This window comes from Aythya ferina (assembly GCF_964211825.1).
Source record: "Aythya ferina genome assembly, chromosome: 1".
NCBI lineage: Eukaryota > Metazoa > Chordata > Aves > Anseriformes > Anatidae > Aythya > Aythya ferina.
The window spans coordinates 205,970,120-205,983,436 of NC_140296.1; the positions used below are offsets into that span (position 1 = coordinate 205,970,120).

The 13,317-nt window shown below is 59.3% G+C and overlaps 2 protein-coding genes across 3 annotated transcripts in view; both read left to right on the plus strand.

The window, feature by feature from the left end:
* Positions 1 to 174: 174 nt before the first annotated feature.
* ZC3HC1 (zinc finger C3HC-type containing 1) lies at positions 175 to 10,873 on the plus strand. Of its 2 annotated transcripts, none has more exons than XM_084535997.1 (10): positions 175 to 324; positions 2,605 to 2,715; positions 4,624 to 4,775; positions 5,971 to 6,054; positions 6,421 to 6,548; positions 7,710 to 7,867; positions 8,279 to 8,480; positions 9,176 to 9,385; positions 9,541 to 9,750; positions 10,423 to 10,873. In XM_084535997.1, the coding sequence occupies exons 1-10, from the start codon at positions 212 to 214 to the stop codon at positions 10,489 to 10,491; spliced, it is 1,437 nt and encodes a 478-aa protein (XP_084392123.1). In that variant the 5' UTR covers positions 175 to 211; the 3' UTR covers positions 10,492 to 10,873. The 2 variants fall into 2 exon arrangements, with proteins under 2 accessions (XP_084392123.1, XP_084392124.1); XM_084535998.1 differs by having other exon boundaries at positions 9,179 to 9,385.
* Positions 10,874 to 12,972: 2,099 nt separating this feature from the next.
* The window catches only part of UBE2H (ubiquitin conjugating enzyme E2 H), a 44,849-nt gene continuing 44,504 nt past the window's right edge, over positions 12,973 to 13,317 (plus strand). Inside the window, exon 1 of the mRNA XM_084504663.1 lies at positions 12,973 to 13,244. Coding sequence (XP_084360789.1) covers positions 13,192 to 13,244 — 53 coding nt within the window. The 5' untranslated portion in view covers positions 12,973 to 13,191. The remainder of the gene's footprint in view (positions 13,245 to 13,317) is intronic.

A 13,317-nucleotide genomic window follows, 5' to 3' on the forward strand; every position in this document is an offset into this window, starting at 1 on the left:
GGCGGGGGAAGGCGGGCAGGGCGAGAGGGAGGCAGGGCGGAGTGTGGGCGCGGGCAGGCAGGCAGAACCAATCGAGGGCCGAGCGAGCGAGCGGGGAGGGAGGCGGAACGAAAGGGAGGCGGAACGAAAAAGCGGCGGAACGAAAGCGCGCGGGGGAGGGGGGGGGAGCGGTTTCCCGCCCGGCCCCTTTTTGGGAACGGAAGGGACCAAGATGGCGGCGCCCAGCCCGGCGGGGGCCCGGGGGAGGCCGCCCGGGGTCACCCCGCAGCAGATTCGGGACCTGATCGACGGCGGCATCGCCCCGGAGGGGGACGGCACCGACGGGTGGGGGCGTGGGGGGGGTGGGGAGAGGCCTAGAGGGGAGGTGAGGGGGATGGGGGGGGTGGGAGGGGGGCGTTGGGCCCGGGTTGGGGGGGGATGGAGGTGAGGGGGGGGGATGGGAGGGGGTTTGGGGGGGATGAGGGGGGTTTAGGGGGTGCTGTGGGGGGTTTTGGGGGGGTGGGGGGCGTTTGGGGGTGATGAGAGGGGGTTTGGGGGGTGATGGGGGTGTTTGGGGGGCACTATGGGGGGTTTAGGGGGCGCTGAGGGGGGTAGAGGGGCGTTGGGGGTGTTTGGGGGGTGCTGAGGGGGGTTTAGGGGGGTTTTGAGGGGGGATGGGGGGCGTTTGGGGGTGCTGAGGGGGGTTTGGGGGGCGATGGGAGGGGTTTGGGGGTTGATGAAAGGGGTTTTGTGGGTGATGGGGGGGTTGGGGGGTGCTGAGAGGGGGTTTGGGGGGTGATGGGGAGGTTTGGGGAGCACTATGGGGGGTTTAGGGGGTGCTGAGGGGCAATGGGGGCGTTTGGGGGGTGATGAGAGGGGGTTTGGGGGGCGCTGGGGGGGTTATGGGGTGCTGAGGGGGGTTTTGAGGGGGGATGGGGGGCGTTTGGGGGTGATGAGAGGGGGTTTGGGGGTAATGGGGGGGCTTGGGGGGTGCTGAGAGGGGATTTAGGGGGCACTGAGGGGGGTTTGGGGGTGATGGGGGGCGTTTGGGGGCGATGAGAGGGGGTTTGGGGGGTGCTGTGGGGGGGCTTAGGGGGTGGTGAGGGGGGTTGGGGGGTGCTGAGGGATGGATTGGGGGGGCTGGGGGGGACTGAGGGAGGGTTTGGGGGTGATGAGGAGGGTTGGGGGGTGGTAGGGGGGTGCTGAGGAGGGGTTGGGGGTGCTGGGGGGGATTTGGGGGTGGTAACACGGGGTGTGCTGGGAGCACGGGGCTCTGGGAGGCATGGGGAGGGGAACTGGGAGGCACTGGGAAGTGCTGGGGCACCAATTTAGGTCTTACTGGTGGGCACTGGGGGGGCTCTGAGAGGCTCAGCTCTTACTGGGGGGCACCAATTTAGGTCTTACTGGGGGGCTCCAAGAGACTCTGGTCTTACTGGTGGGCACTGGGGAGGCTCCGAGAGGCTCAGCCCTTACTGGGAGGCACTGGGGGGGGCTCCAAGAGGCTCAGTCCTTACTGGGGGGGCTCCGAGAGGCTCAGCCTTTACTGGGGGGCACTGATTTAGGTCTTACTGGGGGGGCTCCAAGAGACTCGGGTCTTACTGGGAGACACTGGGAAGGCTCCAAGAGGCTCAACCCTTACTGGGAGGCACTGGGGGGGGGCTCCAAGAGGCTCAGCTCTTACTGGGGGGCACTGATTTAGGTCTTACTGGGGGGGCTCCAAGATACTCAGCCCTTACTGGGAGGCACTGGGGGGTTCCAAGAGGCCCAACCCTTACTGGGAGGCACTGGGAGGGCTCCGAGAGGCTCAGCCTTTACTGGGGGGCACCAATTTAAGTCTTACTGGGGGGGCTTCAAGAAACTTGGGTCTTACTGGGAGGCACTGGGGGGGGCTCTGAGAGGCTCAGCCCTTACTGGGAGGGCTCCGAGAGGCTTGGCCCTTACTGGGAGGCACTGGGAGGACTCCGAGAGGCTCGGCCCTTACTGGGGGGCACCAATTTAGGTCTTACTGGGGGCCTCCAAGAGACTCGGGTCTTACTGGTGGGCACTGGGAGGGCTCCAAGAGGCTCAGCCCTTACTGGGAGGCACTGGGGGGGGCTCCGAGAGGCTCAGCTCTTACTGGGGGGCACTGACTTAGGTCTTACTGGGGGGACTCCAAGATACTCAGCCCTTACTGGGAGGCACTGGGAAGGCTCCAAGAGGCTCAACCTTACTGGGAGGCACTGGGAGGACTCCGAGAGGCTCGGCCCTTACTGGGGGGCACCAATTTAGGTCTTACTGGGGGCCTCCAAGAGACTCAGGTCTTACTGGGAGACACTGGGAAGGCTCCAAGAGGCTCAACCCTTACTGGGAGGCACTGGGGGGGGCTCCAAGAGGCTCAGCTCTTACTGGGGGGCACTGATTTAGGTCTTACTGGGGGGGCTCCAAGATACTCAGCCCTTACTGGGAGGCACTGGGAAGGCTCTAAGAGGCTCAACCTTACTGGGAGGCACTGGGGGGGGCTCCGAGAGGCTCAACCCTTACTGGGGGAGCTCGGGGGCTTCTGAAAAAGGGCCAGTGGCGAGGATGAGGTGACAGAAGGTTTTTTTTTGGGGGGGGTGAGGACGTTTTGCTCCCTTTCCCCTTCAGGAAGGACGCGGCGGCCGGGCCGCAAGCCGCTAACGGGTCTCCGCAGCCCGATGCCCCCCCCTCGGAGTCGACGAGCAAAGAGGCCTACTTCAGCAGGGTGCAAACCTTCACCATATCCTTCTGCCGACCCCAAAGGCTCCCCGCGGCTTTTCTGGGGTTGGTTTTGTAGGGGATGAGCCATCGGGTGAGGAACCAGGCGGCTGAAGGTGGAGATCTGCGGGGATTTGGGGGTTTTTGTCTGTGAGGGATGAGGTGGGTAAGGGTGGAGATGAACAAGGGAATTTTGGGGTTTTGTCTGTGAGGAATGAGGTGCCTGAAGGTGGGGAGATCTACAGGGATTTTTGGGGTTCTGTCTGTGAGGAATTAAGGAGTTTAAAGGTGGAGATTTACAGGGATTTTGGGGGTTTTGTCTGTGAGGAACCAGGTGTCTGAAGGTAGAGATTTACAAGGATTTTGGGGGTTTTATCCATGAGGAACCAGGCATCTGAAAGTGGGGATTAGCCAGGGATTTTGGGGGTTTTGTCCATGAGGAATGAGGCATCTAAAGGTGGAGATTAACCAGGGAATTTTGGGGTTTTGTTCGTGAGGAATTGAGGAGTTTAAAGGTGGAGATTTACAGGGATTTTGGGGGTTTTGTCTGTGAGGAACCAGGTGTCTGAAGGTGGAGGTTTACAGGGATTTTTGGGGTCTTGTCCGTGAGGAATGAGGCATCTAAAGGTGAAGATTTACAGGGATTTTTTGGGTCTTGTCTGTGAGGAACGAGGCATTTGAAGATGGAGATTAACCAGGGATTTTGGGGGGGTTGTCTGTGAGGAATGAGATGTGTAAAGGTGGAGATTTACAGGGATTTCGGGGAGTTTTGTCTGTGAGGAACAAGGCGTCTAAAGATGGAGATTAGCCAAGGATTTTTGGGTTTTGTCCATGAGGAACCAGGTGTCTAAAGGTGGAGATTAACCAGGGATTTTTGGGGTTTTGTCCGTGAGGAACCAGGCACCTAAAGGTGGAGATTAACCAGGGAATTTTGGGGTCTTGTCTGTGAGGAATGAGGAGTCAAAAGGTGATGATTAACCAGGGAATTTTGGGGTTTTGTCTGTGAGGAATCTGGCATCTGAAAGTGGAGATTAACCAGGGATTTTTTGGGGTTCTGTCTGCGAGGAATGAGGCGTCTGAAGGTGGAGATCTACAGGGAATTTTGGGGTCTTGTCTGTGAGGAACCAGGTGTCTAGAGGTGGAGATTAACCAAGAATTTTCGGGTTTTGTCCGTGAGGAATCTGGCATCTGAAAGTGGAGATTAACCAGGGATTTTGGGGGTTTTGTCTGTGAGGAATGAGGTGTCAAAAGGTGGAGATTTACCAGGGAATTTTGGGGTTTTGTCCGTGAGGAACGAGGCATCTGAAGGTGGAGATTAACCATGGATTTTTGGGGTCTTGTCTGTGAGGAATGAGGCGTCTAAAGGTGGAGATTTACAGGGATTTGTGGGGTCTTGTCAATAGGAACGAGGTGTCAAAAGGTGGAGATTAGCCAGGGAATTTGGGGGTTTTGTCTGTGAGGAACGAGGTGTCTGAAGATGGAGATCTACAGGGATTTTTGGGGTTTTATCTGTGAGGATTGAGTTGTCTGAAGGTGGAGATTTACAAGGATTTTTGGAGTTTTGTCCATGAGGAACGAGGCGTCTAAAGGTGGAGATCTACAGGGATTTTGGGGGTTTTGACTGTGAAGAATGAGGTGTATAAAGGTGGAAATTTACAGGGATTTTGGGGGTTTTGTCCGTGAGGGATGAGGTGTCTGAAGGTGGAGATTAACCAGGGAATTTTGGGGTTTTGTCCGTGAGGATTGAGTCGTCTGAAGGTGGAGATTTACAAGGATTTTTGGAGTTTTGTCCATGAGGAATGAGGCGTCTAAAGGTGGGGAGATCTACAGGGAATTTTGGGGTTTTCTCCACGAGGAATGAGGCGTCTAAAATTGGAGATTTACAGGGATTATTGGGGACTTTTTGGAGTTTTGTCCTTAACTCCGGCACCCGCTGAAGTGGGCGGGCAAGCCCCACGAGCTGTCGCCGCTGGTGTGCGCCAGGTACGGCTGGGCCAACGTGGAGTGCGACATGCTGAAGTGCTCCAGCTGCCAGGCCTTCCTCTGCGCCAGCCTGCAGCTCGCCTTCGACTTCGCCAAGTGTGAGTTATCCCAGGGAGGGGGCTGAGGGCAGGGGCAGCGTTCCTACAGCCAGGTTTTGGGATCCTGCACCTCGCTGGCTGCCCAAACGGCTCCTGTGGGCTTGGCTGGGTGGCGCCGGGCACCTCCTGGCCCTGAAAATGAAGTGGAAAGCTAAAAAAGTTCCTTTAGTTTGTGAGAAAGTGGTAAAACTCCCTGCTGCTGCTGTTAGAGGTGGGTTTCCAGGCTCCTTGGGCTGCTCCTCGGCTGGTTTTTCTTGACTAAAAAGACTTTGACTCAACTAAAAACACTTTGACTCGACTAAAAAGACTTGAAACTTTTCTTAATTAAGAAGGGCAGGGGGCTGCTGGTGCTGCCAGTCCGTGCAGGCGCTCGGCTCGTGTAAATCAATTCAGAAAGCCCTCCCGCTGCCCTATTAACACCAGGTTGGATTTCCAGCACTAAAACTCCTCCTGTTGGCCTCAGGTTCCTCACACTGGTGCTGTGGCACACGGGGAGAGAGCGATAAAAGCGCAGGGCTGAGGGTGCCAGGGAAACACCGACCTCTGCGACGTGCTCAGCACTTGCAGGACAGGAGCAGGACTTGGTGCCTGGGGGCTCTGCTGGCTCCCGAGACCTAATCCCACCCAAATTCCACCCAAATCCCACCCAAATCCTGCCCAAACCCTTATTTTCCTTCACCTGGGTCTATCCCAGATATCTGGAAAGGGTTTTTTTTTGCCCGCCATCAACGAGTTTCATCTCCTCTCCTCAATTTTTTTGCCTTTATGGGGCCGGTGCCCGCTGTTTGCTCAGGCTATCTTTGTTCAATAAACCTTGGCCCCGCTGCCCCGCTTAGAAATCACGCCGCTTTAGGAGGACCTGGAATGAGCAGGGGGCAGAGGAGGAGGAGGAGAGGAAGCGTTAAAAGGAGCGTTTCGGTTCTGAAACTCCTAACTTTTGGTTCCCAAACTCACAGCGTGTGGCCAAATGAAAAGAAATGGTGGATTTTTAGGGAGAGGGGAGCTGCGTTTTCAGGCAGGGCTGCGATTCGGCTCCTGCAGCTGGGGTCTTGCAGCAACCGAGGTCGAGGTAAAATCAGGGAGAGGAACCCCCCCAGGCTGGGGGCTGGCTCGGGTGCAGCTCCCCTCACCCCTGCTCGCTGTTGGTTCTTCCCCTCCCCTTCCCCGAGGAGTAGCAGTGGGTTTTGCCTTGCAGACAAGGAGCGCTGCTCCGAGCTGAAGAAATCCTTGAGCACCGCGCACGAGAAGTTCTGCTTCTGGCCAGACAACCCCTGCCCAGGTCGGTCTCTCAGAGCCCAGCACGGCTCCGGGATCTCCTTTCCATCACTTTTCCCTTCTCCTCTCGTATCTGTGGCTTGTGTCTCTTCTGTTCTCTTCTCCTCTTGTATCTGTGGGGTGATTTTGGATGCTCGGAGGCTCGTAGGTTTTATCTTCCTGCTCATCTTGGAGGTCTGAACCAAAACATTTCCGTGCTTCAAAGCACCAGGACGGGACCCTGTGAAGGAACAAGAGGCTGCCCAGCTTTTCTTTAAAAAAAAACATCCTCAGACCTTTCCTGGCCTCGTTTTCTCTCTCCCTGCAGGCTAACGAGGGGCGAGGAGCAGATGTCTCACCCAAAACCACCTTTTTTTTTTCCCTCCTCCAGCCCGCTTCGCCCTGCTGCTGGTGGACGAGCCCCGAGCCCTTCTCCAGGATTTCCTGGAGCGCTTCCAGAGCCTGTGCCAGCTGGAGCTGCAGCTGCCCTCCCTCCGAGCCGAGGACATGAAAACCATGGTGAGTTCCTCTCTGCCCTGGTTTTGGGGTGTTCCAGGGCCCCGTAACGAGGTGAGCTGGGCACGGCCTGACTGAAACAGCTCCAGGTGAGGACCTGGATCGTGCGTATTAAGGGTCTGGCGTCGCCTTGGCTTTCTCCACGGGTGCTCCCCGCGGGGTGATTTTCCCCTGGCCTTTGTGGAAGCATCTTAAAGGGGGTTTGGGAGGGTTTCTGCCACTTTGGGGGGGGTTCTTGCAGGTTTGGGGGGGTTTCTTGCGGGTTTGGGGCGGTTTCTGCCATGCAAACCCTTGCCCAACACGGTTGCAGCCGGCTCGTGCCATCGTGTTACTGGTGTCAGGGGGCTGCAGTGCTGAGGTCCTGCTCCAGGCCTGTCCTGGCAAGGTCCAAAAGTCATTTCGGGTCCCACAGCCCTCTTTGGGACTGTTCCCTGGCGGCTCCCACCCCATTTATTACCTCCAGGGGCTCTGAGGATCCTACGAGAGTCTGGAGACGAGAGCTCAACCCTGCAGAAGGGAGGAGCAGGGGGGCAGGAGCTGAAGCGTAGCCTTTGAGGGCTCTTTTCTCTCTCTGCATCACACCAACAGCCCCAAAAGTGCTCTTGGCTTGCCCCAAACACCGATATTTTCACAATCCCTGCTTGGCATCAAAGGCACAGCCTCCTGGTGGCAGAGCTGAGATCTGCTCTGCATGCGGGGAAGCAAACGGTGCTTGGACCCCTGCAGGCAACAAGGGTCGAGGCAAACGGGCACAGGGAAGGAGAGAGCCATGGCTCTGGGTGGCTTTTGTGTGCTAAGCAGGGAATTTAAGGGCTGAGCATGCTGGCTCGTGCCCCTCGGGGCGGTGAATTGGGACCTTTCTCCACGCCTTGTGTGGTTTGTGGGTATTTTGCCGGGCTAACTTGCCAGATTTGGGGCTCTCGCTCTTTTCCCGACTCACTTTTCTAACCAGAGAGTCCCTCACCTGCCACGCCGGGGGTTTTCCCGTGCTCCTTTTGATATTTAAGCATTATTGCCAGGCCAGGAGTCCTGAGGACAGCACTTCAATAACAAAAAAAAGGAGCTGCAGGGGGCAAATCCAACCCCAAAACACCGCTGGACTCACAGGAAGGTGAGCGCTGCCTCTGACCACCCGTTCTGCTGCCTCTCTCTTCCCTTCCCCAGTCCCTGACGGAGGAGAAGATCGCCTCGCTCCTCCAGCTGCTCCGGGAGGAGCTGGAGCTCAAGGCAGAGGGTGAGAAGGCGCCGGTGAAGCTCTCCTCGGAGGCTCTGCCCCTGCACGTGTCCGCCTGCGTCCTGGCGCTGTGCGGCTGGACCTGCGGGTGAGTAGCTTGGCTGCCCCCAGGGCGAAAAGATCTTTCAAAAGATCTCTTCCTGGGGTGGGGAAGGGTCTGAAGAGACACCATTGCTTTGAGTTCGGTGCCGATTTCCACGCTGAAAGCTGTTGGGGCTGGGGGCAGCGACGTTTTCGGGCACTGGGCGGATAAGCCGAGCGTGCTGCTGGGCCGTGGCAAGCCGAAATGTGAAGGAGAATTTAAATCAGGGATATTCGGGGGGGTTCCACGTCCTTCTCAGCACACTGGGCTGCAAAACCCATAACCATCCGCCCCTCAGCTGAGGCTGTGAACCCGTGACCCTTCCCAAAACCCGCGTCCTTTATGGAAGCTGCGATTTTTGGGAAGGTCCCGGGCTCGCCCTCACCATCCCCCCGTGCCTCGGCTCCGTCCCCGCAGCGCCGTGTCCGGCTCCTCGCTCCTCTCGGTCATCACCTGCTCGCGCTGCATGAGGAAGGTGGGCTTGTGGGGCTTCCACCAGCTCGATCCTGGGGGCTTGGAGATGGATTCGGGAGCCTCCGAGCGCTGCCCGCCCGTGCCCACGTCCCCGCGCAGGATGCTGACGCGGAGCCAAGACGTTTTTCCTCCAGGCTCCGAGCAGGTAGGGCCAGCAGGCTCGGGTTTTGGGGTTGCTGGGGGCTCGCAGGGCTTGAGGGTGAGGTAGTTTGGGTGCCTGCTACCCTAAAAGGGGCTCCACCAGGGGTTTTGATGTCTGATTTGAGCTGGGCAGCGCCTCCCTGGCCCTTTCAGGCTGTGCTGGTGGCTCGAGGAATCACAGAACCACAGAATGGTTGGGGGTGGAAGGGACATTTGGGGTCCTTCTGGTGCCACCCCGAGCTGGTGCCCAGCCCCACGTCCAAGAAGATCCCTGAGGAGGGGACACCAAAACCTTTGGGTGCTTGAGGCAGGGCTCCGGCACCCTCCCAGCCCAGAAATGCTTCGTGGTGTTCAGAGGGAACCTCCTGAGCTCCAGCTTTCAACTTTTCCCCATATCAGAGATATTTAAACCCCTTTCAGCATTTTGATTATCCTTTACCGAGCTCTCCCCGCTCCGTCCACCTCCCTCTCGTACTGGGGAGCCCAGAACTGGACCCAGTTCCCCAGGGGAAGCCTCAGCGGTGCTGAGCAGAGGGCCAAAATCAAAACCCCTCCAACCTGCTGGCGATCCTACACCCACCAGCAGGGACACCACCAGCAGGAGCACGTCCCTTAGCTCGCATCCAGCAAATTTCCTGCACGATTCCTTCCCGGGAGGGTTCCCCCAGTAATTAATTCTCATCCTTTCCCCTCTGGCAGCAGGAGAAGAGCCCCTCCCCGGCGGTCTCTCGCCCACGGATTTGGGATTCCCCCAGCCCCGGGGAGCGAGGAGGAGAATTGGAGGCGGCCAGCCCCGCGCCGCGCAGCCGCCCCGTCACCCGCAGCATGGGGCAGGGGGAAAACGTGGACGTGCCCTCCAGCCCCGTCCGCAGGGCCAAACGGGCTCGGCTCTGCTCTTCCAGCAGCTCGGTGAGTGCCACGGGGCCGGGAGGGAGCAAAAATTGGGGGAGACGAAGCTCCGGGATGGCTCCCAGCCGGCGTTTGGGCACGGAGAGGGTTTTATCGCCTGTTTTAAGCTACCCTGTCACTGATATTCTTCTCTCCCGTCTTCTCTGCCTTCCCAGGACGTTTCTTCGAAGAGTTTTTTTGATCCCAGCTCGCAGCATCGCGACTGGTGCCCCTGGGTCAACGCGGTGGAGGGCGCGGAGGCCCCGCAGGATTCTGCAGCCCGGGCGCCGGAGGAGCCCCCCAAAGCAGAGCCCGGCTGGCGAGTGATCCTCAACCTGCTCCTGACCCTCAGAAAATGTGACAGAGCGCCCGAAACCGAGCCCGTGGTGAGCCTGCGGGGTTCCCAGCCCCGATCCTCAGCACCCGAGCGCTGTTTGCTGCTGCCTTCCCCAGGGCTGAAAGCCTTCGGGTGGGATTTTGGGGCAGATGAGCCACTTTTGGGCAAAAAAACAGAGCCAGCGACGGGGTGGAGAGCACCAAGGAGGTGTTTTCGGAGCTTGTTTCCCCTCTGGCTGCTCTGGCAGCCTCCCGGCCAGGTCTCATCTGCTCTTGACGTGCCATGAGTGGATCTGGTGGGGGGGCTGCTATAAATACCAGCCCTCCTCAGCTCCAGTTTCACTTCGTGTCCTGCTGGAGAGCTCCCAGCAGCGTCCCGCTGGCCCAGCACCCCCAGCCTCGTGGAGCTGTGGCTTTGCTGAGCCTGGGGGAGGCTGCAGCCCGCCCCGAGCGGGTGCTGGGTGCCCCCAAAAACCCCGTTAGCTGCTCCTGCTCGGGGCTGAGCTGCAGCCTGCCCGCTTCACCCTTTGTCCCGAGCCCTTCCTACAAGTTGCAGCCCCCCAAGGGCTTTTCCCTCGTGATTTTCCTGCTGGGAAACGGCTCTAACACCAAAAAGAGACGCTCGCTGACGTCCTGGTAGCCAGTGGGGGTATTTCAGGTTGCTTTTTTGGGTCTGTAGGGCCGGTCTGGAGGCTCTTTGACCTCTCTTCCTTCTCTTGCAGAGCCTCTCGGTGAAATCCTCCAAGGTTTTCCGCATTTTCCGCCAGTGGGAGAGCGTGGATCCCTCCTGAACCTGCTGCTGCCTCCGGGGGAACCTCACGCAGCCCCTCGTTGAGGGGGGACACCGGGCAGCGCCTCGCTCCGGCACCGAACCACCGGGGAAGCCTCCAACGTGTGCTGAGAAATCCCCGGGCTGCCCCAGTGCCAAAACAGCCCCACAACAGCCTCCGGGGACCCCACTGATCCCCAAATGCCTTCCTCGAAGCCCCCTCACCTTCACCAGGTGCTGCTGTAACCCTCAACCCCGAGGGTTTCGACAGCTCCGACTGCGCGGGGTGGCCGAGGGGGACGCGGTCACCCTGCTGGGGGTGATTTGGGGTCCGGCTGGGATCTGCCCCCATAAGCACGGGGAGGTGATGCCAGGTGGGAATAAACATTTCATGGTTTTTCTTACGGCTTCTGTGGCTCTTTTTTTGTGGGGAAAAGTGAGCTCCGGGCCGGCAGCGGGGTCGAGCCAAAGAGCTGGGTGTTGTGCCCAAGCTGCTGGGAGCAGATAATGTCCCCGTCGTCTGTCCCGGGGTGATAAATCGCCCAGGCAGGAGCTTTGGGGCCAAAAAACGGGGTAAATGCTGCTCGGGGGATTCCTCTGGCTAGGGTGGTGATCTCCTTTCCCACAAAAGAGGGAGAAAAAGGTGAGGGAGGAAACCCCGAGCTGGTGTCTCCATCCTCGAGGATGTGGAAGGGGCTTTGGGGAGGGCTCAGACCCCACAGCTGCCCCCAGAGCAGCCTTGGGCCTCCTCACTTTGGGTCTGCTGCTCTCAAATTTGTGGGGGAAAAGGCACAGGGATGTGGTGTTCCCATATTTCAGAGCAAAAGCTCTCCCTTGTCCCTATTTTAGGGGTCGGGATGTTTCTGAGCCAGGAGCTCATCACACCGGGGGGTCCCTGCCTCGTTTCCCCTATTAAAGCATCTCACAGAATCGTCACCATCTCATCTTTTTTGGGGTATTTTCTGGTTTCCCTGTTCCCAGGAAGGCAGCAGCCGCCGTGCTTGGGGCTGGTCCCTGCCCTCAGTCACAACAGTGCCACCGTGTCCGGCCCCTGAACCCCAAAACTTGTAGGTTTACCTGCCCAAGTTTTTTGGGGGGGCTTCTGGGGGACATCTAGGGTTTGAGGGAAGGGGTTCTCTTCCTTCCTGAAGAGGACCTGTGGTCCTTCACCCCATGGATGACAAATTTCAGATTTTTTTCTGTCTCAGGGGGTTCCCCAGTCCCTTCCGTTCCCTCACCCACCCCACAAAGCACGGGGCAGTGTCACAGTGGGGTGGGGGGCGTGATGCCATAATCCCTGCTCACCCCAGCCAGCCTCAACCCCCTGTTTTTAGGCAGGGGGGGACTCGGAGGGTCCCCAACCCCACTGTGAGCCCACCTACAGGGATCCCATGGGATCCTACAGACGTGTGGGTGCTGCTCCAGGACCACCAGCAGCTCAGCCCCGAGGATAACCCCCCAAAAAAAGGGTCAGGATGCCATCATGGTCCCTATCACCCCATTTTATTTAAAGAAATAAAGGAAAAAAAATGCTTTTTCCCCGATTTTCTGCCTGGATGTGACCGAGGAGCATCAAAGTCGAGGGAAACGGGGACCCCGTAACCCCACAGCTTTACTCACCGCTGACCCCATTGCTGTTTTCCTCCTGGATTCCTCCGGGTTTAACTCACCCAGGATGTGAATCCAACCCCTCGGCGGCAGGTTACATCCTGCCCCGTGACTGAGGACCAGCTGGGGGACGTTGGGGCCCTAAATTGAGGAAAAAACAACCCCCGGCTCGTATATAGGGTGGGGACTTTATGGGGTTCCCCGGTTGCGTGGCCTCCCCGTGCACAGCAGTGCCGGCTCATCGCAGGCACGGGGAGGTGACGCTGGGTGAATTTGTGGTGATGCCAGGGTCAGGAATGCGGGATGTCCGCCCTGGGGCGTGGAGGTGCCACGGCATCCTGAAAAATATCCCTTAATGTCACCCTCCTGCCACCCGCTGTCACCTCCGGGTGCCTCCTCTGCCCTGTCTGGTTGGGTAAACCGAGGCAGGGCGAGATGCCTCAGCAGCACGACATCCCGTGGCGTGCCTCATGATGATGCTGTGCCCATTTGATGTGATCCTAAATACGACCCCACAAATTTTTGGGGCGGCTGGAGGGTGACGTTGCTGCCCTCCCTGAGGCCACCTGAGACCCTGTGGAGTTCTGTGGGGGCATGTGGAGTAACACGGTGTTTTCACGGGCTGAATTCTGAGGTAAACCCCCCCGGAATCACCACAGTTTCCCCCAAACCCCAAAACCTCCCCCTTTTCCTCCCGACAGCAGCCTCGAACCCGCGGCCCTTCGCATCCCACCCCCGCTCTGCGAACTACAACCCCCCTTGTTGGAACTACAACTCCCAGCACCCCCCGCGCTCCGGGCGGGCCCTGGGCCGTCTCGCCCAATAGCAGCCCGGCGGGGCGGTGAGGTCACTGCGGGTGACGTCAGGGGGCCAGAGTGAGGCTCGGGGCTGAGGCGACCGGAGCGGGGCTGAGGCGGCGGCGGCGGCGGCGGCGGCGGCACCACAGGAGGGGGGCGGCGGCCGCGACCCCGGCCCCGCTTGAAGGGAGAGCCCCGATCGCGCTCCCTTCTCACCCTTCGAGCTCCTTTGGGTCCCGGCGAGCCTCTTCTGCCTCCTCTTCCTCCTCCTCAGCGGCGCTGACAGCCCGCCCGGAGCCCCGGGGGCGGCGGCCACCATGTCGTCCCCCAGCCCGGGCAAGCGGCGGATGGACACCGACGTGGTCAAGCTGTATCCTTGGGGCCTCCTCTTCCTCTTCTTCCTCCTCTTTAGGCCTCGGGAGGGGACCGGGAACCCCCCCCCC